Genomic DNA, 25,887 nt, shown 5'->3' with positions numbered 1-25,887 from the left:
TTGAAGAGCAATTTGGAACTATGCTCAAAAAGTTATCAAACTGTACATACCCTTTGATCCAGCAGTGTTACTACTGGGCTTATATCCCAGAGATCTTAAAGGTAAAAGGACTTGTATGTGCAAAAATATTTGTAGCAGCCCTTTTTATAGTGGCAGGAAACTGGAAATTGAACGGATACTCATCAATTGGAGAGTGGCTGAATAAGTTGTAGTATATGGATATTATGGAATATTATTGTTCTGTAAGAAATGACCAGCAGGATGAATACAGAGAGGCTTGGAGAGACTTACATGAACTGATGCTAAGTGAAATGAGCAGAACTAGGAGATCATTATACACTTCAACAACAATACTATATGATGATTAATTCTGATTGAAGGAGCTCTCTTCAACAATGAGTTGAACCAAATCAGTTCCATTTGTTCAATAATGAATAGAATCAGCTACACCCAGCGAAAGAACTCTGAGAAATGAGTGTGAACCACTACATAGCATTTCCAATCCCACTGTTTTTATCTACTTGCATTTTTTATTTCCTTCTCAGGTTACTTTTACCTTATTTCAAAGTCCAATTCTTCCTGTGCAGCAAAATAACTGTATGGATATGTATATTTTGTATTTAATATATACTTTAACATACTTAATATGTATTGGTCTACCTGCCATCTGGGGGAGAGGAACAGTTGGTTTTGCAAAGGTCAATGCTGAAAAATTACCTATGCCTATATCTCATAAATAAAAAGCTATAATAAAAAAATTTTTTAAAAAAGAAGTGATAAGTGAAAGACTCAACTCATATATATAAATTGACTCAACTCACTGTCAAACTGACTTAGAGAATCTTATTACTTTAAGTCATTTGCACAAATCTGCTGGAATGTGAAATGAATGACAGAAACAATAACATTCCATCTTGTAGCTGACAAAGAAATGATCATATTGTCCATTCCCTTAATGTCCAGCCCCTCAACCTTTCTACACAGTTGGCTGAACCCATGAAAGTGAAAACGTAGTAGGTTCTATCCCAGGGTGTAAGAATCTTCTTAGCTATATATGTTCCTTTATAGCTAATGCCCAACTTCACTGCTGCAATTTAATTCTATGTTTGAGGTTGAGAAAAAAAAAATAGAATCCTATCCCATGTGTAACAACAGTCTTTTGTGTGTACACATAGTTACTAAGTCTTCTATTTTCCCTAACTCCTGTCATCTCTCTGGCTCATGTCTCTGACTTGACTGCACAGTTGGTTAAAGCTAAACACTGGGACCAAATTCATGGGGCTTGATTCTATAGGGACTAATTAACAAAAAGAAATGCTCCATATTTATCAGGTTTAGGATTACACAGAATATAGCACCTAGTCAGCTAGACCTTGATCAGTCACTTAGTAATTGTAGAAGTCTAAGTCGTTTAACCTCTCTGACCTTCAATCTCTTCATTTATAAAAATGGGCATAATAATATCTGTACTTTCTATCTTATAAGGTTGTTGTGATGAAAGCATTTTATAAACTCTAAAGACTATAAGAGGCTAGAGTGAAGAAGAAATAGGCTAAGAGCTAGTTATAAAATGGAGTTGTTTGGCGTGAAAATTAAAGATGATCCAATCAAGATGGCTCATAATTTTGTATCCATTTTGTACAACCACATATATTATCCTTCATCTTATTTTTGTCCTTTAAAGTCATTCATGGGAAAATAATATGTCATCCATTGTTTCATAAAATGGAGGTGGATGTAATGCATAAAAATCTATCTCCTCCTGTATTCAGGGACCACTGCCAAGTTGTCCCAATTTGTTATGCAACTGGCATACATTGCTTAATAAATTGATAAACTCAAAATCTGGAATCTTTGTTTCCTCAATTATTTCAATTTTTACCCATTACATGAGGGTTTCCAGGCAGATTTTCCTACAGATGTTAGGATTCTTACAAGGTGCTAAGTCACTGGAATGTATATAATTATCTAATTTAGCATGGTACTTAACAATTCTCTAGTTCAGTAATGTATTTACTAGAATTCCATGAGATTCACACTTTTAAGAGAGCATACTTTTAAGGAGCTCTCACAAGCCCAGGGAGTACCCACAAGCCCATTCTTTAGGAGGAGGAGTCTGATTCATTCCAATGTCTACCTTCATGCTGGAGGCTGAAGGACAAACCTTTGGATTTGGACAACAGCTCTTCAGACAAGATCTCTCGGGGAATCAAGGAGAGAGGAAGGCCTCCAAAAAACTAGCTAAGACCCAAGTGAAAATGATAAGATTTGAAAAGAGACAGTAAAGGACTTTAACTCCTGGCTGCATTTTGCAATTATTGAACTGAAACTAAAGCCAAGGCTGCCTCCAGAAGATCCCCAAGAGATCTGCTCACAGAGAACGACTACAATCTAGACAAACAGAATATAACATAGATCTAATCATATCACACACACCCCACTTCCCTTACAATAAGTTACATGGCTCCTTATTACTTTCAAGTTAAATAGGATTTGTCAGTCAAAGCTCTTCATAAACTGGCACCTTCCTATCCTTCCAGTTGTCTCACACTTACCTCCACACAATCTATGATACAGCTAACTGGCCCACCTGCAGCTCCTTTATCACCACATCATTTCCTGTCTGCCTGTCTTTGTAATAACTGTTGCCATGCTTGGGATGCTCTATTCCCTCACCTCTGCCTTTTACATATCTGTTTTCCTTCAAAACTCAGCTCAAACCTCACCTGTCTCTCAATTTCATTTCTCCTACACCCAGCTACTAAAGCCTTTTTTCCCCTCTCAGAATACCTTCCATCTACTCTAAAAATATTCTGTAAACCCTACTGTGTACATATTCTATATGTCTACATGTTGTGTCCATCATTCTAATGATTAGTACAACCTAACCCACTAGTAAATACTTAGAAAAATACCTGACTTGACCAGTAAGGAACATGTGTCTTAATCAAGGACCAAATAATGAATGTTATTGGTTACAATAATTAATGAATACTATCTGTGAAGAAGTGAGTTCATTATCATCTGCGCTGAGGAAGCTGGAAAAATCATACCAACAATAATAATAAGCATACATGTGTGTTTATATGTAACACTTTATTATACATTTACATATTACATTTATATATAACTCATATATAATATACATTTATATTTATAGCACTTTTGCAAAGCACTTTAAAAACATTATCTCCCCCCAACCAAAAATTAAACTCGAAATACAAAAATTAAAAGGAGAAATCAATAAAATTGAAAGTAAAAAAACTTTTGAATTAATAAATAAAACCAAGAGTTGGTTTTATGAAAAAGCCAATAAAATAGATAAACCTTTGGTAAATTTGATCAAAAAAAAAGAAAGAGGAAAATCAAATTGATAGTCTTACAAATGAAAAGGGGGATCTTTCCACCAATGAAGAGGAAATTAGAGAAATAATAAGGAGTTACTTTGCCCAACTTTATGCCAATAAATTTGATAACTTAAGTGAAATGGATGACTTCCTCCAAAAATATAGGCTCCCTAGATTAACAGAGGAGGAGATAAATTGCTTAAATAGTCCCATTTCAGAAAAAGAAATAGAACAAGCTATTAATCAACTCCCCAGGAAAAAATCCCCAGGGCCAGATGGATTCACATGTGAATTCTACCAAACATTTAAAGAACAATTAGCCCCAATGTTATATAAATTATTTGAAAAAATAGGGGATGAAGGAGTCCTACCAAACTCCTTTTATGACACAGACATGGTACTGATACCTAAACCTGGTAGATCGAAAACTGAGAAAGAAAATTATAGACCAATCTCCTTAATGAATATTGATGCTAAAATCTTAAATAAGATATTAGCAAAAAGACTTCAGAAAATCATCTCCAAGATAATACACTATGATCAAGTAGGATTTATTCCAGGAATGCAGGGCTGGTTTAATATTAGGAAAACTATTAATATAATTGACCATATTAATAATAAAATTAATAAGAACCATATGATCATCTCAATAGATGCAGAAAAAGCATTTGACAAAATCCAACATCCATTCCTACTAAAAACTCTTGAGAGTATAGGAATAAATGGATTATTCCTTAGAATAATCAGGAGTATATATTTAAGACCGTCAGTAAGCATAATATGCAATAGAAATAAACTGCAACCTTTCCCAGTAAGATCAGGAGTGAAACAAGGTTGCCCACTATCATCATTACTATTCAATATAGTACTAGAAACGCTAGCCTCGGCAATAAGAGCCGAGAAAGAGATTCAAGGAATTAGAGTAGGAAATGAGGAAATTAAACTATCACTTTTTGCAGATGACATGATGGTATACTTAGAGAACCCCAAAGACTCTGCTAAAAAGCTACTAGAAATAATTCAAAATTTCAGCAAAGTGGCAGCATACAAAATAAATCCACATAAATCCTCGGCATTTTTATATATCACTAACAAAATGCAACAGCAAGAGATACAAAGAGAAATTCCATTCCAAACAAATGTTGAGAGTATAAAATATTTGGGAATCCATCTACCAAAGAAAAGTCAGGAATTATATGAGAAAAATTACAAAACACTTGCCACAAAAATAAAATCAGATTTAAATAATTGGAAAGACATTCAGTGCTCTTGGATAGGCCAAGCGAATATAATAAAGATGACAATACTCCCCAAACTAATCTATTTATTTAGTGCTATACCAATCAGACTCCCAAGAAACTATTTTAATGACCTAGAAAAAATAACAACAAAATTCATATGGAAGAATAAAAGGTCAAGAATTGCAAGGGAACTAATGAAAAAAAAGTCAGAGGAAGGTGGTCTAAGTGTACCTGATCTAAAGCTATATTATATAGCAGCAGTCACCAAAACCATTTGGTATTGGCTAAGAAATAGACCGGTAGATCAGTGGAACAGATTAGATACAAAGGACAAAAAAGGGTACATCTATAGCAATCTAATCTTTGACAAACCCAAAGATTCCAACATTAGGGATAAAAATTCATTATTCGGAAAAAACTGTTGGGAAAACTGGAAATTAGTATGGCAGAAATTAGATATGGATCCACACTTAACACCATATACCAAGATAAGATCAAAATGGGTCCATGATTTAGGCATAAAGAGGGAGATAATAAATAGATTAGAGGAACAGAGGATAATCTACCTCTCAGACTTGTGGAGGAGGAAGGAATTTATGACCAGAGGAGAACTAGAGATCATTATTGATCACAAAATAGAAGATTTTGATTACATCAAACTAAAAAGTTTCTGTACCAATAATACTAATGCAAACAAGATTAGAAGGGAAGTAACAAATTGGGAAAATATTTTAAAAAACAAAGGTTCTGACAAAGGTCTCATTTCCAAAATATATAGAGAACTGACCATAATTTATAAGAAACCGAACCATTCTCCAATTGATAAATGGTCAAAGGATATGAACAGACAATTCTCAGAGGAAGAAATTGAAACTATATCCACTCACATGAAAGAGTGTTCCAAATCACTACTGATAAGAGAAATGCAAATTAAGACCACTCTGAGATACCACTACACACCTGTCAGATTGGCTAAGATGACAGGAACAAATAATGACAAATGTTGGAGGGGATGTGGGGAAATTGGGACACTAATACATTGCTGGTGGAGTTGTGAAAGAATCCAGCCATTCTGGAGAGCAATCTGGAATTATGCCCAAAAAGTTATCAAACTGTGCATACCCTTTGACCCAGCAGCGCTACTACTGGGATTATATCCCAAAGAAATACTAAAGAGCGGAAAGAAACATATATGTGCCAAAATGTTTGTGGCAGCTCTTTTTGTTGTAGCTAGAAACTGGAAGATGAATGGATGTCTGTAGCGAGCTGTCGTCTCCAGAAGCTGCTGGATCGCTCTCTGGGAAGAGATCTGCTGTGTCTACTCAAATCTCTCAGACAGATTCTTCTTCCTGTAACGAACCGTTGTCTCCAGGCAGTTGCTGTTAACTCTTGTCCAAAGAAGTGACTTCCCTTCCTGCAGAGAGCCCCGTCAAGCCTGATGCAATTCAGAGTCTTCCTCTTGAATCCTGGCTCTGAATCTCCTCCAGCTCTTATCCTTCTCCAGGCCGATCTGCTCTCTGCGCCCAGTGCTGTCTCTTTTATCCTCCCAGAGAATGGGCGTGGGATAATGCAAGGGCTTCTGGGAAGAACCACCCCAGCCAATGAGCTTGCCCCCTCTATCAAGTCAACCTGAGTTCTCACCTTGTAATTGTCCAGAAAACCTGAATTCTCACCTTGTCACTATCCAGACAACCTCAGTTCTCACTTAGTAATCCTAACATCTCCCCCTTTCTTTTGATTTAGAACATAGGACAGTCATGACCTTGAAACATAAATCCATCAATATGGGAAGTATTACAGATAATTACATAAATTACATAAGCACATAGTAATATAACACATGCTAGAAGTATATAACATAATCATAATCAAATAATCATAAATTGAAAATTTATAAATGTCCATAAGTCCATTGTCCATTAGTCTCATCTTGTGTGAGGAAGTCCAATGATTCCTGCTGGTTTTTAAAGTTCTTTAACAGTCTTCTTATTATCCATGCTCTTTCAGTGTCAGATGTTTCTTAGATCTTCTCCTTTATTTTGAGGTCTTTCTCTTTTTCTGTCTCTCTCTGATGGACAAGGCGAATATGACTCGTTGGCACCCATCTGATTCCTTCTCCTGCTGAAGAAATACAAGCAAACCCTCTCTCCCAGGCAGCCAACCTATCCAATTTCCTTCTATTTACCACTTTTTTAAATCTCTTATCATCTGGCAATTACATTGGAATTGTTTGCACTGGACATAGCCCTGTTGGTTTAAAAGGCCTGTATTCTCCCCAAGTGTAATCCATTTTTGCAATCTGATTGCCTTTTGACTGACTTATCAGGTAATCCCTTTTTGCCATGTGATTGCTTCTCTGCTGATTGATTAAATCAGAGTCCTGGCCTTCTAAAGGTTCTTTGGGTGTAACATCAGCTGCCATCATGCCCCAAGTCTTTTTTGCCTGGGGCCCTGGACCTGGGCCCCTCATCCTATTTCCCTGAATTAGTTTACACTTTGATGCCCAATGGAGTCCTCTGTTGCATTTTGGACATGGGGTTTTAGGTCTTCTCTCACCCTGTCTTCTCACTGTATCTCCATATCTACACTGAGCTCTTAGATGTCCAATTTTTCCACATTGAAAACATCGCCGAGTTTCTCTAGAAGGCCCTTGCCAGGAGGGACCCTGCCTTTCCACATTCATCATTGTCCGGGTGTAAAAAGCATTTGTTCCCACTGTAGCACAGCGTCTTATGATCTCCTCTAAAGGAGCATCTTTGTCTAATCCCCATATAATTCTTTTGCAAATCTCGTTGGCATTTTCCTTAGCCAGATGTCTGGTCATTATTTCTGTAGCTGAATTTTCTCCAATAGTTCTTTTGACAGCAGTTTGCAAACGTCCCACAAAATCTGCAAAAGGTTCATTGGGACCTTGCTGTATTTTAGTGAAAGCCTCTCCGTGATCTTTCTGTCCAGGAAGGACACCCCAAGCTTTTATTGCAGCCTTAGCAATTTGTTCATATATTGTCATGGTATAATTAATCTGTTCCAAATTCTCTCCATACTGACCTTCACCAGCTAAGTGCTCAAAAGTGAATTGTGTGTTAACTCCTATTTCCAAATTGCATCTGACTTGAATTTTACATAATTCATGAAATTCCGCAAGCCATAATAAATTTTCTCCAGGTTCCAGACATGTCCTTGCTATGGATTTCCAATCATTCGGGGTTAGGACTTCATAAGACAAACCATCTAGTAACATTTTGACATAAGCTGATGTAGCCCCATAAAGGGTACAACCTTTTTTCAAATCCTTAATTTTATTCAAATCTAAAGGTGCATATCTTCTCCTTTTTTTACCTACAGAGTCAGTATTTTCAATCACAGGATATGCATGTATAAAATCACTTATATCCTGTCCTTCTCTCTTAGCTTTAACCAATGCTTTTTCTAATCTTGTCATAGGCTTAGGCTGCTTCACAGGCAATTCTGTTTGTGTTTCTGCCTCTTCCCCTCTTTCTTCCTCCATCTCTGAAGGTGGGGTTGATGTGGGCCTGTCAATAATCTGTTCTCTAGGCAGGGTTGAAGCTTCTTCAAGAGAATCATACCATAATTCCTCATTTAAATCCTCTTCCTCTAGGGAAAGATCTTGATCTTTCCTTTTTTCCTCACACTTCCTCCTCTGTTCATTTTTAGAACTTTTCCTTCTCCTACAACTTGCTTGATAGTTTAAGGCTAATTGAATTATGTTGTAGATATAAAATACTTCTGCAGAAATTGAACGAGGCCCATTTTTTGCTTGAAATTCTTTCATTTCATATCCCACTAGCTTCCATTTATCTACATCTATCTTTTCTTCCTCTAAGAACCAAGGGGATGTGCATCTTAATGCAGCCAAGAGTTTAGCAATCTGTATCCAGGTTACAAGTAAACTCTGCTCCTCAATTATCTTGATTATACTCTCTATAGTACCACTCCTGAATGGGGGTGGAGCTGAGGTTGCTTCTGGAGCTGGGGTTGAGTCGGCTGAGGTCCAGGGATTGAATATAGCTAACATCTGCCCCATTTCAGCTATAAGAGATTCCTGGTTTAGCCCTTAACAAGTTCCTTATTTATCTATTAGCACACTCACTTAATCTTTAACAAAATTTCCTCGTTACTCACGGTTCTGGGTCAGAGAGACTGAGATCTAGATCGGAAGCTTTTCCACTGGAATCAGGACCGTGTCTGTCCCTGTTCGGGTGCCAAATTGCGAAGGTCTGGTCTAGCTCCTCTTGTCAGGATAAGCAAAAGTCCTTGCCCCACGTTGGGCGCCAATTGTAGCGAGCTGTCGTCTCCAGAAGCTGCTGGATCGCTCTCTGGGAAGAGATCTGCTGTGTCTACTCAAATCTCTCAGACAGATTCTTCTTCCTGTAACGAACCGTTGTCTCCAGGCAGTTGCTGTTAACTCTTGTCCAAAGAAGTGACTTCCCTTCCTGCAGAGAGCCCCGTCAAGCCTGATGCAATTCAGAGTCTTCCTCTTGAATCCTGGCTCTGAATCTCCTCCAGCTCTTATCCTTCTCCAGGCCGATCTGCTCTCTGCGCCCAGTGCTGTCTCTTTTATCCTCCCAGAGAATGGGCGTGGGATAATGCAAGGGCTTCTGGGAAGAACCACCCCAGCCAATGAGCTTGCCCCCTCTATCAAGTCAACCTGAGTTCTCACCTTGTAATTGTCCAGAAAACCTGAATTCTCACCTTGTCACTATCCAGACAACCTCAGTTCTCACTTAGTAATCCTAACAGATGTCCATCAGTTGGAGAATGGTTGGGTAAATTGTGGTATATGAAGGTTATGGAATATTATTGCTCGGTAAGAAATGACCAGCAGGAGGAATACAGAGAGGCCTGGAGAGACTTAAATCAACTGATGCTGAGTGAAATGAGCAGAACCAGAAGATCACTGTACACTTCAACAACAATACTGTATGAGGATGTATTCTGATGGAAGTGGAAATCTTCAACATAAAGAAGATCCAACTCACTTCCAGTTGATCAATGATGGACAGAGGTAGCTACACCCAGAGAAGAAACACTGGGAGGGGAATGTAAATTGTTAGCACTAATATCTGTCTGCCCAGGTTGCATGTACCTTCGGATTCTAATGTTTATTGTGCAACAAGAAAATGATATTCACACACATGTATTGTACCTAGACTATATTGTAACACATGTAAAATGTATGGTATTGCCTGTCGTCGGGGGAAGGGAATAGAGGGAGGGGGGGTAATTTGGAAAAATGAATACAAGGGAAAATATTATAAAATATATATATATATATATATATATATATATATATATATATATATATATATATATATATATATATAATAAAAAAAAAAAACATTATCTCATTTTATCCTCACAACAACCATGGGAAATAGTTGCTATTATTGTCCCCATTCTACAGATAAGAAAACTGAGCTAGATATAAGTTAATTAACTTGCCTAAGGTCAAACAGCTATTGTCTAAGATAGGATTTGAACTTGCGTCTTCCTGACTCCAGGTTCAGCTCTTTGTCCACTGGGGCAACTAGGCATGGAACATGGAATTTGAAGTGAGAAGATTTTTTATTTTGCAGTGGTCCTCAAACTTTTTAAATAGGGGGCCAGTTCACTGTCCCTCAGACTGTTGGAGGGCCAGACTATAGTAAAAACAAAAACTCACACTGTCTCCGCCCCTCAGCCCATTTCCCATAACCCAGTGGCCGAATAAATGTCCTCAGTGGGCCGCATCTGGCCCGTGGGACGTAGTTTGAGAACCCCTGTATTTAGAGTTTGAGGGATTTTCTTTGAGGAATGAGGGAAGAGGATCTAGGCCAAAGATTTCCTTCAGTTGAGAATCCTCCCAGTGAAGAAATTCCCTCTACTGCAGCAGGTCAGCAACTGTTTTACAACAATTTAATTTGCAACAAAATAAATGTTGCCTAACTCATTAAACAGTTGTACAACATACAAGATCATACAACAAGTGGAAGTGAGGTGGGATAGGGCAGGCAGGACAAAGCCTCTAGGCTATACTGCCTAATTAAAGTGTTATTATTTTATTTTTATTCCGCAATAGGGCCAGGAATAGGACACCCAGCTCAGAAAGGGTGAGTTGTTGGAATCTAAAGAAATGACTATATAAATAGCATTACATCTGGGCCCAGAGGAAAATAAAAAAGATGGAATAAAGGCATTATTATTTAACTCTAATGTCTTAATCCCGTAAGAATCATTCCGAAAAGCTATACCCTATTTCTCCTAACCAGAATGGGGCAATCTCCCTCAAATAAAACCACTACCCAGCCAGAGCAGGCTGTCCAATAGTCAAGACCCTTGTTGTCCATCTCCCCCATAACCCTCAAAGAAGAGAAAGGGTAAATTTCCACCCAAAGTCTAATCACTCCATCATACACATGCTATACTGACAGGAAAAGGTTGGCATTTTCGGGATAACATAGGCTTCAAAAAGTTTGAATGGATTCTTTTCCATGAAAAATACAAGAACCTTCTCTGTCTTATGAGTTACCTGCAAAAAATATGCATTCATTCCAAACTTCTGCCTTTCTTATTAGATTGGAAATTTCCTGAAAGCTCAATAAACAATTTTTAAATGCCTACTAACCAGGCAGTGCTAAGAGCTAGAATACAAAGAAAAGTGACAGGGGCAGCTAGGTGGCGCAGTGAATAGAGCACCAGCCTTGAATTCAGGAGGACCCGAGTTCAAATGTGATCTCAGACACTTAATACTGCCTAGCTGTGTGACCCTGGGCAAGTCACTTAACCCCAAATGCCTCAACATTTAAAAAAAGAAAGAAAGTAAGAAAAGTGACTAACAATCCCTTCACTCAAGGAGCTCATAGTCTAATGGGAGAGGTAACATGAAAGCAACCAGATACAAACTAGCTACCTATAGGAAAAATGAGAAATAATCAACAGCCAAAAATCACTTACAAGGAAGAAAAATAAGGAAAGACTTCCTGTGGAAGTTAGGATTTCAGCTGGGACTAAAGGAAATCAGGGAAGTCAGGAGGCAGAGATAAGGAGGGGGAGCATTCCATGTGAGGAAGAGCCTATAAAAATGCCAGAGTCAGGAAATGTGAAGAAGAGCAAAGGAGGCTGGTGTCACTGGAGCAGATTACATCACAGATATTTCAGTATTCCTAAGTTTATAATAGTGAACACAATAAATGTTTATTGAAATGAAATTCCCAGAAAACTTAGATTTCCTCTCATCCTTAATGCCTTTCTCACATCCTGTCCCAAAGTCAAATCATTGCATACTTAAAGGAATGAGACTTTGAATATAACTTCACACAGCTGACATCCTCCACCTCAGCACCTTACAGCTGAAACACTTATTTGATGAAACACTCCCTGCCTCAAGTACATCCTCCAAATGGCTTCCAAAGCAATCTTCCTAAAGGAACCTCCCTACTCAAAAAACTTTAATAGATCCATATTACTTCTAGAATCAATAACAAAAACCTCTTTTTGGCTTTTTAAAGCCTTTGTAAAATGACATTTTCCCACCTTTCCAATCTTCTTAAATTTCATGCTCTACAATCCAATGACAGTTTCTTACCCAGAGCTCTGGCTGGCCTGCAAATGTATTCCTCATTTCTTTCTACCTCCTGGTTTCTCTGGGTTCCTTTAAGAATCAGATTAAATCCAATTTCTGCAAGAAGTAGTAGTCCTTTACCATTTACCCTATCCAACTTAAAGGAAATACCTTTCTTCCAAGACTATCTTCCATTTCCAGTGAATATATATTATGTGTAATTATTTGCATGTTGTCTCCCCCATTAGAAGAAAAGCAGGCACCCTTTTTTTGTGTTTCTTTATACATAAGCATTTATTACAGTTCCTGGGACATAGTAAGAGTTCAGTCATTGCTTGTTGGAGCTTAGTTTAGGAACTATTGGTGACCAATTAAAATCAGATTGATTTTGGATTAAGGCCTGGTCCATAAGAAAGAAATCTAGCCAAAAAACCCCAAGACATCTTGGAAAGGTTCAGAGGTGAAAAGAGAAAAAAATGTTTTTAAGAGGGTCTATAGGTAAGGGTATGATACTCTATGTGGACAGATGAGGGGAAGGAAGGAAGGAAGGAAGGAAGGAAGGAAGGAAGGAAGGAAGGAAGGAAGGAAGGAAGGAAGGAAGGAAGGAAGGAAGGAAGGAAGGAAGGAAGGAAGGAAGGAAGGAAGGAAGGAAGGAAGGAAGGAAGGAAGGAAGGAAGGAAGGAAGGAAGGAAGGAAGGAAGGAAGGAAGGAAGGAAGGAAGGAAGGAAGGAAGGGAGGGAGGGAGGGAGGGAGGGAGGGAGGGAGGGAGGGAGGGGAGGGAGGGAAGGGAAGAGAGGGAGGGAGGGAGGGGAGGGAAGAGAGGGAGGGAGGGAGGGGAGGGAAGAGAGGGAGGGAGGGAGGGGAGGGAAGAGAGGGAGGGAAGGAAGGAAGGAAGGAGGGAGGGAAGGAAGGAAGGAAGGAGAGAGGGAGGGAGAGAAGGGAGGGAGGGAGGGAGGGAGGGAGGAAGGAAGGAAGGAAGGAAGGAAGGAAGGAAGGAAGGAAGGAAGGAAGGAAGGAAGGAAGGAAGGAAGGAAGGAAGGAAGGAAGGAAGGAAGGAAGGAAGGAAGGAAGGAAGGAAGGAGGGAGGGAGGGAGGGAAGGGAGGGAGGGAGGGAAGAGAGGGAGGGAGGAAGGGGAGGGAAGAGAGGGAGGGAGGGAGGGAGGAAGGGGAGGGAAGAGAGGGAGGGAGGAAGGGGAGGGAAGAGAGGGAGGGAGGAAGGGGAGGGAAGAGAGGGAGGGAGGAAGGGGAGGGAAGAGAGGGAGGGAAGGAAGGGGAGGGAAGAGAGAGAGGGAAGGAAGGGGAGGGAAGAGAGAGAGGGAAGGAAGGAAGGAAGGAGAGAGGGAAGGAAGGAAGGAAGGAGGGAGGGAAGGAAGGAAGGAAGGAGGGAGGGAGGGAGGGAAGGAGGGAGGGAGGGAGGGAGGGAGGGAAGGAAGGAAGGAAGGAAGGAAGGAAGGAAGGAAGGAAGGAAGGAAGGAAGGAAGGAAGGAAGGAAGGAAGGAAGGAAGGAAGGAAGGAGGGAGGGAGGGAGGGAGGGAGGGAGGGAGGGAAGGGAGGGGAGGAAGAGAGGGAGGGAGGAAGGGGAGGGAAGAGAGGGAGGGAGGAAGGGGAGGGAGGAAGGGGAGGGAAGAGAGGGAGGGAGGAAGGGGAGGGAAGAGAGGGAGGGAGGAAGGGGAGGGAAGAGAGGGAGGGAGGAAGGGGAGGGAAGAGAGGGAGGGAAGGAAGGGGAGGGAAGAGAGAGAGGGAAGGAAGGGGAGGGAAGAGAGAGAGGGAAGGAAGGAAGGAAGGAGAGAGGGAAGGAAGGAAGGAAGGAGGGAGGGAAGGAGGGAGGGAGGGAGGGAGGGAAGGAAGGAAGGAAGGAAGGAAGGAAGGAAGGAAGGAAGGAAGGAAGGAAGGAAGGAAGGAAGGAAGGAAGGAAGGAAGGAAGGAAGGAAGGAAGGAAGGAGGGAGGGAGGGAGGGAGGGAGGGAGGGAAGGAGGGAAGGAAAGAAGGAAAGAAGGAGGGAGGGAGGGAGGGAGGGAGGGAAGGAAGGAAGGGAGAGAGGGAGGGAGGGAGGGAGGGAAGGAGGGAAGGAGGGAGGGAAGGAAAGAAGGAAGGAAGAAAGGAAGGGAAGAAGGAAGGGAGGGAGGGAAGAAGGAAGGGAGGGAGGGAAGAAGGAAGGGAGGGAGGGAGGGAGGGAGGGAGGGAGGAAGGAAGGAAGGAAGGAAGGAAGGAAGGAAGGAAGGAAGGAAGGAAGGAAGGAAGGAAGGAAGGAAGGAAGGAAGGAAGGAAGGAAGGAAGGAAGGAAGGAAGGAAGGAAGGAAGGAAGGAAGGAAGGAAGGAAGGAAGGAAGGAAGGAAGGAAGGAAGGAAGGAAGAAAGAAGGAAGGAGGGAGGAAGGGGAGGGAAGGAAGGGGAGGGAAGGAAGGGGAGGGAAGAGAGGGAGGGAGGAAGGGGAGGGAAGGAGGGAGGGGAGAGAGGGAGTGGATTTGAATCCAGGTTCCCCCCAAACTTAGAATCCCAGTTCCCCTGTTTTATAGATGAGGAGGATAAGGCCCATAAAGGCAAAGAGATTTGGTTACCCAACCAGTAAGGGCAGAAGCAGACCATGGCCCTAGATCACTAGGCTTCCTCCTGTGCTAGGCAACGTCCTCCTAGGACTGGCTACCGACCTCCACAAAAGATGAACATTTACTTGTCTCTCCCCCTCCTGGGGAGGACCCATACCTGTAAACATTGCACAGAAGTAGGGGCTGCAGGCGGCCAGCACTACCCGATGGGCTTCAATCTCGACATCTTCAGCGACAATCATCACATCACACAATAGCTGCTTACTGTAAAAATACCAGAGAAGTGAAAGAAGTTAGTACCCAATAATTCATAAACAATACTCCTCTCTCCAAAGCTACTCCTGGAACCCACATAACCTAACACAATCTCTCCTTCAACTGGCAGAGTTAGGGAATGGACTCATTCACCTTTGAACCCCTTTACAACATCAGCATACTATGCCTCCCTCCCTCTAACATTCAGGGAATTGATCCCATTGATGCCATGTATACAGTAGGCACTTAATAAATGTGTGTTGAACGGTACTGATGCTGGCACTACATATGTTCCTGGGCTCAGATCTACATTCCCTTTCTGCTCCATTCCCCTCTTAACTGTAATTGATATTTTCAAGGCAGTCTGCTAGTAGTGGAAAGAGCCTGGGGCTAGGAATCCGGAGACTCCAGTGTATGTAGGTGTGTACATGAATGTCTCCACTGGAAAAGAAATACTAACTATTCCTCAAAGGTCAAAAAGCAACCATTGAAAATACCAAAAGACATAAAAACTATTTGCAAAAGGCAAGAAGGAACTGGCAGATATGGGTTACTTAATCATATCACCACTCAAGATTAGAGTATCAAGAGAAAAAAAAAAAAAAAAAAGATGAGAACCAGATGGGATGACAAGGAACTTGGAATCCTGTCCCAGACTTGTTGCTGTGGAACTTCAGGCACAGCCAATCCTTTCCCTCATCTTCAAGGTGAGGGGTTTGACCTCTAAAATTTCTTTAGAATTTAATAAGTTATGAGTCTTTGATTCTTGAAAAGTCTCCTCAGGTCCTCAACACCACACAAAATCCACATTTAAAATGCAACTGTGACTAGAAACAGGAGGAAGTACAGTCCAGCCATCAAATACAACTCCACAAAAATCTAGACACACACCAGAACAAGTCCTGACTGGAAAATGCAAGAAAAAAAAAAAAACAAAACAAAAAAAAAAAAAAAAAAAAAAAAAAAACTATGAGTTACTTTTTAGTCCACATTAGCATAGGCAAACTGAGAAAGGTCTGCAAACACTAGAAATGAAATCTGGAAGTGCACCTTAAGAAACATTTGGGGAGTGAATAAGGGATTGCCCATGGCTTTACAAAAAGAGGACACAGATCTGCATAGAGAGGTCCATTACTGTCAGGAAGCAGGAACAGTTGTCACCTGGCAACTGTCATTCACTATCCAGTTCTAGGTCACAAGTGCAAGAGTGGCCTAAAGAGGGAACCTATCCCATGTGGCAGTTAAGGCCAAGGAACAATCACAGGCTATGCATTGAGCAAGAAGCAAATAAACAATAGATCAACAAGCATTTATAAGCACCCACTGTTAGAAAGTGCAGAATATCAAAAAAAAAAAAAAAAAAAAGCATTTTTTTCTCTCAAGGAGCTCTCAGGCTAACAGAGGAGACAGCATGCAAAGAGTGATGTGAAACATGGAGGATAAATATAGTTAATCTCAATGAGAAGCCACTATATGTCTTTATAAAGTGGACGAGATTAGCAGCATCTACATAGCTCTGATCCCAGAACAGAACAGAGTGTCACAGTTCCCATGGAAGGATGAAGTCTGTAGCAGAATAATCAGGGCAGGAAACACAGACCAAAGGGGAGCCTGCAGTTCTAGCTCTGGACTACCAGAGCTTCTAACTCTGCTAACAGTGGCTGAGTGCAGTAGCCATCTCAAAATAGAGTTAAGTGCACAGTTGAGTAGCTCAGCATTGGTCAGGAATGGTCAGGAATTTGAAAAGTTCAGATCAGGAACTCAGCATTGAGGCTTTAGCCATACTACTTGGCATATACTGAAAGCTTACAGAACCTGCAAGGACAGCCTGAGCTATCCTTCAGATGCTGGACAGATATGACATGTAACATCCTGAGAAAGCAGCAATAGTATCCAAAAGGACAAAAAAACAACACTAAGTAGAATCCAGACATTCCCTCCATAAGCGCAAAGAGTCTGGCTTTTACAAAAAAAATCAAATTCAGAAAGCAAGGATGAAAGATTGAGAAAACAGAAAAAGAATCCCACCATGTGATAGAGATGCTTAAGACAAAAAACCTGGAGACAAGAATGGCACTAAAACATCAATAAGCTCCAAAGAAAAACATATTGTGTATCCCAAAATAATTGCTTAAAAGGGAAAGGACCTACATATACAAAAATATTTATAGCAGCCCTTTTTGTGATGGTAAAATATTGGAAATTGAGGGGATGTCCATTGATTGGGGAATGGCTGAACAAGCTGTAGTACATCAATGTAATGTAATAATATTGTTCAATAAGAAATTATGAACAGGCATATTTCAGAAAAACCTGGAAAGATTTGTATGAATTGAGGCAAAGTAAAATAAGCAGAACAAGGAAAACGTTGTAAACAGTATCAACAACATTTTGTGATGCTCATTTATGAAAGATTCAACTCTTCTCAACAACACAGTGATCCAAGACAAGTACAAAGGACTCAGGAAGGAAAATCCTATCCACATCCAGATAAAGACTCTTGATGCAGATCAAAGCAAATTTTTTTCATTTGTTTTATTATTTCTCATGGAGTTTTTCTCCTATTGATCTATTTCTTCTTTCACAATTGGAACTAATATAGTAATATGTTTTACATAATAGGCTATTCATAAACTATCAAACTATCTACCATCTTCAGAAGAGGGGAGGAAGAGGAAAGTGAATACTAAAAATTTTCTTGACATGTAGCTGGGGAAAAAATAAAATACTATTTAAGAAACAAATGAAAGAAAAACACATATAGGGTACAAGAAGTGGAAAAAAACATATATAGGGTACAAGTTCAACTAAAATTGCTGGAAGACCTGAAGCAAGAATTTTTGTTTTAAAAAATTCAAAAATAATGTTACAAATGAAATTAAAGTGCTAGAGGAAATAATTAGGAAAATAATAAGTGCTAATGAAAAAACAGAAAAGAAATGAGTGCAACAGAATAAAGAATTAGAAAAAGAATTAATATCTTGACCCACCAACCAACAGAATTCTTGAAAAGTAGAATAGCCCAAGCAGAAGTTACTCCATGACATAACAAGAAATATTAAAAACTGAGAAAATAGTCATATCAAAAACAAGTCACCTGGAAGAATACCTAAAAGCTATGACCAAATAAGAAGAAAATAAAAATTATTCAAGAAAATTTCCCAGACATCTTAGAACCAGAAGATATAGTGAATATAGAAAGAATTCATCCATTACCTCCTTCCCCAAAAACCTCTTCATCCTGGAAGATTACTTCAAAACTGGAACTCATAAACTTATACCTGAAAAGAACCCTTCTATTCCTAAGGTCCCTCCTTCTGATCAAAGAGTAAAGGATTCCTCCATGTGCCCTTCTTCTCCATTTACGGAGGGCACATAGGGTGATGATTCTGGAAGAGAGAATGAGGCTGATTTTGTGCCTCACTTAAATCCAATTCATATAATCACTCTTGTGATGTCATTAGTCTTCAAAGATGAAGAACAAACAATATTCCTCTGGCTCAACTATCATGTCTCATCCTACCTTACCCAGTATCTTCTTCCCCTACCCTTACTCTTTATCAACTTCTTTTAATGTATTATCTTTTCCATTAAAATGTAAATTCCTTGAAGACAGGAGCCATCTTACTTATATTAATGTCCACAGCATTTAGCATAGTAGCTATTAAGCTTACTGAAATCCAGAAATGATAACTTCTGGGAAGATTATGTTCAAGGTCATAAGTCTTGTCAAAATGATTTTCCTAAAGCACAGATATAACACATATTAACACATAGCCTCTATTTATCTGATAATATTATATCATCATTCAATCAACTCCAGTGGTTCTCTATCACTTCCAGAATCAAATATAAAATCCTCTGTTTGGCATCCAAAAACCCTTCCTAACCTGATCCCCTCACATACTTCTTCATACTCTCTCTGTCTCAATATAGTAAAATTGATCTCCCAGCAGATCCACATACAAGATACATCATTTCCCAGTTCTGTATTTTCTCTGGTAGTTCCTCAAGCCTGGAATTCTCTCCCTTCACATCTCCACCTGGACTTTCCTGGCTTCCTTCAAGTCCCAGCTAAAATCTGACCTTCTACAAGAAGCTTTTCCAGGTTCCCCTTAATATTAATGCTTCTCACTGTTTATTATCTCCAATTTGCCCTGTTTATACCTTGTTTTATCAAGTTTTTGCATGTTGTCTCCCCCATTAGACTACTGGTTTCTTGAGAGCAAGGAGTATCTTATTCCTTTCCTTGTATGTGCCCAGTACCTAGTAGGTGCTTAATAAATGCTTGCTGTCTTGACTGACATGGGCAGATAATACATATGACCTCTGGAAAGTATATTTTCATCAGTGGTCATATAAAATAAGAGTTTGCAAATAGTCTTTTTATGTTTTAATTATTTTAAAATTAAAAAGGAAAGGGAAAACTAAAGGAACATAATAGATGGAAGAGAAATAAAAGGACAGAGGAAATTTTCTTACATAATTGTGGTGCACAGGCAGAAAACTAGGAAGGAGTGGAGAGAATAAGCAACACTTCAATTTTACTTTTATCTGAACTGGTGAAAGGAGATAAGAATTTACATTCATATTCACAATTGGGTGTAGAAATAAATTTTACTCAATGGAGTAAAAGAAAGCGAAGAAAGGAATGAGAATATAATAAGGAAGAAAAATTAATGGAGAGTTACTCATAAAGAGAACAAATACAAACTATGGAAAAATAGGATTTGAAAGGGGGTTTAAAAAACAAAGAAAGGCCAAAATCCTGTGTTTGGACTATGGAATAGGGAAAGAAAGGTCAGGAGAGCAAGAAATGACTGTGTCAAACATTACTGCTGATTATACTCTTTCTCTTACAATACTTTTCTTTATTAATAGGAGGCAGGAAACAAAGAAGAAGAAAAGTATAAGAGAAAAGGATCAGGGAATATAATTAATGAACGTACAAATGGGATGAACCCATCCAAAAAACAAATGAACTAGAAAACAGAATGTAATTTACAAGAAACATTCAAAACATAAAAAGCCAGGGAATTAAAACAAACAAAAACTATGATACTCAGCTGAACTAAAAATGATAGGGGTCAGTAATCATGATCACAAGCAAAATGGTAGTAAAGTCAGATTTGATTAAAAGAGATTAAACAAAGAAAACAGATTTTGCTGAAAGATATTAATGCTTAAAATCATTAATGCTTAATTTATATGCAATGAATTTCATAACATCTAAATAAATTTAAATGAAAAGTCATTGGCTAAATAGAGAAATAGTAAAATATAATAGTGGAAAATCTCAATGTACCCCTTTGAGACTTAGATAAATCTAACCAAAAAATAAATGAATAAAGAATAGATGAATCATAAAGCAAATCACAGAAATAATGGATAATTTCATTTAAAATAACGACAATGAGACAACATACTAAAATTGGAAGGATTCAGCCAAAGCAGTCTCATTACTAACAGAAAGAAAGAACAGAACTCATATTTGAGTATGAGATTTTAAAAAGCTAGAAAATTTTAAACCCCAAATTAAGCACCAAAATATCAAAGAGATTAATAAAACTAAAAAGCAACAATAAATAAAACTTTGAAGAAATCAGTAGAATGGATAAAATATTAGCTAAACACAAGTCATTCCTCAACTGATAACTGGTCAAAGGATAAGAACAGGCAGTTTTCCCTATGAAGAATTCAAAACAATCTAAATCATCATTGATTAAAGAAATGCAAATTGAATCTTGAGATATCACTATATACCTACCAGATTGGCTAAAATGATAGAAGGGGAAAGTGATAAATGATGGAAGGGATGTGGAAAAATTGGGACAATAATTCATTGTTGATGGAATTGTGAACTGATCCAAACATTTTGAAGGGCAATCTGGAATTATGATCAAAGGGTTATAAAGTTATATATGTCCTTTGATCCAGCAATACCATTACTTAGTGTATTTCCCCCCTGAGGCTATTGGGGTTAAGTGACTTGCCCAGGGTCACACAGCTAGGAAATGTTAAGTGTCTGAGACCAGATTTGAACTCCGGTCCTCCTGACTTCAGGGCTGGTGCTCTATCCACTGCGCCACCTAGTTGTCCCCTACTTAGTGCATTTTCAAAGATAATTAGGGAGAAAGGAAACAAATTTATATCTTCTAAAACTTTTTTAGCAATTCTCTTTATGGTGGCAAAGAAGGGGAAATTGCAGGGATGACCATCAGTTGGGGAATGGCTGAACAAGTTTAAGTAAATGATTGTGATAGAATACAACTGTGCTATGTGAAATTATGAGCTCAAGGATTTTAGAAAAACAGAATTGCACAGAAGATTAATTCCAATATTACAAATTTATTGAAAAATAGGAAGAGGTCCTACCAAACCCCTTCTATACAAGTATGGTCTTGATATCTAGACCAAGATGAGTCAAAAGATAGAAAAAAATCAACAGACTAATACCAATAATGAATACTGATGCAAAAAAAAATTGTATAAAATGTTAGCAAAGATTATATCATTAAGTTGGATTTATAGTTGGAATTCAGGACTGGTTCAATGTTAGGGTAACTACAACCATATCAATAATGAGAGAATAAATGAATCGTTCCTTAATATAATAAATTATATGTATCTAAAAACAAGAATCAGTTTTAACTGTAATGGCAATAAACTAGAGATCTTTCCAATGAGATTAGCGGTAAAGAAAGATTCCATTATTACAAAAATGTTATCTATAGTGACAAGACATGTTATGGGAAATAAAATAAAGCCACTTAAATTACCAGTATTTCTACATAATACCAACAAAATTTATCAGGAAGAGATATAAAAGAATAAATAAATAAATAATAAAAATAAGCACTTCTTCTTGTCATTCAATCACATCTGATTGATCCCATGGAACACAAGGCCCTTCAATCCTTCACTGTCTTTTAAAGTATGTCCAAGTTCACCTTCATGCCCCTCTCCTAAAGTGATCTCCTTTTTTCCTTCAATCTTTCCCAATATCAGGGTCTTTTCCAATGACTCCTATATTAGGTGGCTTAATTAAGTATTTAAGCTTCAGCTTCAGTATTTGACCTGAATTAATTTAATAGCCTGCATTAATTTCTTTAAGTATTGGATCTTATCTGATTGGATCTCCTGGTTAGGACTTTTAAAAAGTCTTCTCTAACACCACAATTTAAAAACTGTCAATTCTATGACATTCAATTCTATTATGTCTAATTCTCAAGATTTCCTTAAAATAGTCCAGCTCTCACAGACATACATTGCTATTGGAAAAAACATGGCTTATCTGATAATACAGAATTTTGTCAGCCAGGTAAATATCTCTGATTTTTAACATGCTGCCCATACTTCCCCCATAGCTTTCCTTCCAAGGAGCAAATGTCAATTTTGTGACTGTAGTCACCATATGCAGTGATCTTCAAGTCCAAGAACATAAAATCTTGCACTGCTTTCTTTCATTTCTTCTCCCTCTATTTGCCAGGAAGTAATGAGAACAGTTGCCAAGATCTTAAGGTTTTTTGATGTTAAGGGTTTTTTTGTTTGTTTGTTTTTTGAGGCTGGGGTTAAGTGACTTGCCCAGGGTCACACAGCTAGGAAGTGTTAAGTGTTTGAGACCACATTTGAACTCGGGTTCTCCTGAATTCAATGCTGGTGCTCTATCCACTGGGCCACCTAGCTGCCCCTGATGTTAAGTTTCAAACCAGTTTTTTGGGGTTTTTTGTTTTTTTGTTTTTTACACTCTTCTCTTTCTCCCCATCATGCGGCTTCTTATTTCTTCTTCATCTTCCACCATCCGAGTAACATCATCTGCATATATGAGATTTTGATATTTCTACCCTGCAATCTTCATTCCCTTTTTTGATTCATCTAGCCTAGCATTCATGATGTATTCTGCATATAAGCTAAATAAATAAGCCTCATCATATTCCTTTTCCAATCTTAAACCAATCAATAAATGACTTCTAACTTCTAACAAGTTCCTCGGGAGACAAGTAAGATGATCTGATACTCCCATCTCTTTGAGAACTTGCCACATTTTTTTGAGATCCACAATGCTTACTAACATCCACTTGGCTAAGTCGATCATTAGTTGTTCATCACATAAGCTTGTAGTTACTATGTACAACGTCTTGTTCTCACTTCATATCTCAGTTCCAGATTCATCTCACTTCATTCGGCATCAGTTCATTTAAAACTTTCCAAGCTATTATGAAATTAACCTGCTTATCATTGCTTATAGAACAATAATAATCCATTACATTCATATACTATAACTTATTCAACCATTCCCCACCTGATGGGCCTCCACACAATATCTGAGCTGCTACAAATATTTTTGCACCAGTGGGCCCCTTCCCTCCTTTTATGGTCAATTTTGGGATGCAGATCCAGTAGTAACACTGCTAGATCAATTATGCTTTTGGGCATAATTCCAAATTGCTCTCCAGAATGGCTGGATATAACACTGTTATGTGTTACATCACAACTCCACTAACAATGCAATAGTGCCCCAGTTTTCCTATAGCCCCTCCAACATTTATCATTATTTTTTCCTGTCATTTTAGCCAACCTGCTGAGTGTGAGGTAATACTCTGTTCTTTTAATTTGGATTTCTCTAATCAATCATGATTTAAAGAATTTTTTCATATGACTATAGAATGATTTAATTTCTTCATCTTAAAATTGTTCACATGTTTTAATAATTTATCAATTGGAGAATGACTTGTGTTCTTATAAATTTGATTTAATTCTCTATAGATCTGAAAAATATTTTAGTAACATTGGGTGAAAAAATTGTTTCCCAGGTTTCTGCTTACCTTCTCATTATAACTGCATTGACTTTGTTTATGCATAAACTTTTTTTTAATGCATAAACTTTTTAATTTCATGTAATGAAAATTATCCATTTTGCTTTTCATAATGATTTCTATGTCTCATTTGGTCATCATAATATCTGACTTGTACAAGTCTTTTATGTACTCTAACAGTTCTCCCTACTTTCTTGAGTTTGTATGAATTTTGCAATAAGAAGCTCATGATTTCAGTGTATAAAATAGACTTCCCAAAACAAATTCAGGAACTACATGAATAAAAATACAAAAATATTCTTTATACAAATTGTTCCTGGATAAGAAAAACCAACATAATAAAAAATGACAATACTACTTAAATTAATTTACTTATTCAGTACCATCATAATCAAACCACTAAAAGATTACTTTGTGAGACAAAAAATAATGAAATTAATCTAGAAGTATAAAAGGTTAAGTGTCTCTAGGAAAATATTTTTTAAACTGAAGATGGAAGAGTGCCTAGCAATATCATATTTCAAACTATATGCTACAAAGCAATAATCATCAAAACAGTTTAGTGCTAATTAAGAAATAGAGAGGTTGACTAGTGGAACAGATTAAAGACACAGTATACTATGTTTGGTGGTTACAAGCACAAAAGCTACTTTCTGATCAACAAAAAAAATCACAACTTTTTAGTGAAAACAATTTGACAAAAACTGTTGGAAAAGCTGGAAAAAAATCTAGCAGAAATTAAGCACAGACCAACATCACACACACCAAAAAAAGTTTCAAATGGGTACATGACTTAGACATAAAGGATGAAATCATAAATAAATTAGAAGAGCAAAGAAAAAATTATCCATCAAAACAATGAATAGGGAAAGGGCTAAAGACAAAACAAGAGAAAGAAAGAATCACTGAAGGTAAGTGGACAATTTTGATAATATAATATTTAAAAGTTTTGTATAAATAAAACCAATACAACTAAAATTAAAAGGAAAATAGGCAAATAGAGGGTGGGAAATCTCCGTAGTAAATTTCTCTTATTAAAAAAATACAGAGAACTGATTCAAATTTATATGAATAAGAGCTATTCTCCAACTGAAACATGGTCAAAAGATATGAACAGGCATTTTCAGAAGAAAAGCAAAGTTATGAATAGCCATTTTCAAAAAATGCTCCAAATTATTAATTTTTAAAATGCAAATTAAAACAATAACCATGAGGTTCTACCTCACACTTCTCAGATTATTATTATCTGTTATTAAAAGTTACTAAAGTTATTAAAAATAATTAATCTTATTTTCTGTGAAAAAGGAAAGGCTGTGAGAAAAAAGGTGATATTAATGTAAATAATAAGGTAGCTATGAAATGGTCCAAACATTCTAGAAAGCAATTTGCCCAAAAATTTAACTGGGCATAGCCTTTGACCCAGTAATGTAAGCTTATGTTTGAATACCACAACTAGGTCTATACTCCAAAAAGATAAAAGGAAAAAAACTCAAATGTACAAAATGTTTATACTACCAAGTTGGCAAAAACTAGAAATAAAAGGATACACATCAACTGAATAATGGCTTACCAAATTATGGTCTATGAATATGATTATAAAGTATTGTGATGTTAAAAAATTATAAAAGGAGCAGTTTATAAAGTAACCTGGGGAGATTTGTTTGAAATAATACAGAATAAATTAAGTAGAAACAAGAGAATAACTTCTTTAATAACAAAAATGCTATGAATACAAATAACTTTGAAAAATTTAAGATCTCTTGTCAATACCGCCCACTGCAATTCCAAAGGACTCACAATGAACTACCACTCACCTCATGAGCAAAAAGTGAGAGATACTCAGGGTACAGATTGAGATAATATTTAAGACATGGACAGTGTAGTTATTTATTTTATTAGACTATACATTTATTTGTTACCATCAGAAAAAAAACTACAACATTGTTTCCTGAAAAAAGACAACACCTTTACCAGACATTAAAAAATATCATTTAATTGGTTACTGTCTAAAAAAGCCACAAGTCACAGAACTTGGTAAAGATTTCAATAAATGTTTCCTAAACTGAATTTTATAAAGGATTCCTGTTCATCTATGAGCCGACTTCTGAGATCCCTCCCAGTT

The 25,887-nt window shown here is 37.8% G+C and overlaps 1 protein-coding gene across 8 annotated transcripts in view; it reads right to left on the bottom strand.

The window, feature by feature from the left end:
* The window catches only part of KLHL3 (kelch like family member 3), a 385,747-nt gene that overhangs the window by 179,865 nt on the left and 179,995 nt on the right, over positions 1-25,887 (bottom strand). For all 8 annotated transcript variants that reach the window (XM_074290824.1, XM_074290822.1, XM_074290821.1 and 5 more), the window contains one exon: positions 14,852-14,958. In XM_074290824.1, coding sequence (XP_074146925.1) covers positions 14,852-14,958 — 107 coding nt within the window. Of the gene's footprint in view, positions 1-14,851; positions 14,959-25,887 lie in introns of those variants that run through there.

The sequence above is a fragment of the Sminthopsis crassicaudata genome, chromosome 2, assembly GCF_048593235.1.
Source record: "Sminthopsis crassicaudata isolate SCR6 chromosome 2, ASM4859323v1, whole genome shotgun sequence".
NCBI classification, from domain to species: Eukaryota; Metazoa; Chordata; class Mammalia; order Dasyuromorphia; family Dasyuridae; genus Sminthopsis; species Sminthopsis crassicaudata.
This window is presented reverse-complemented; position numbering and strand designations above follow the sequence as displayed.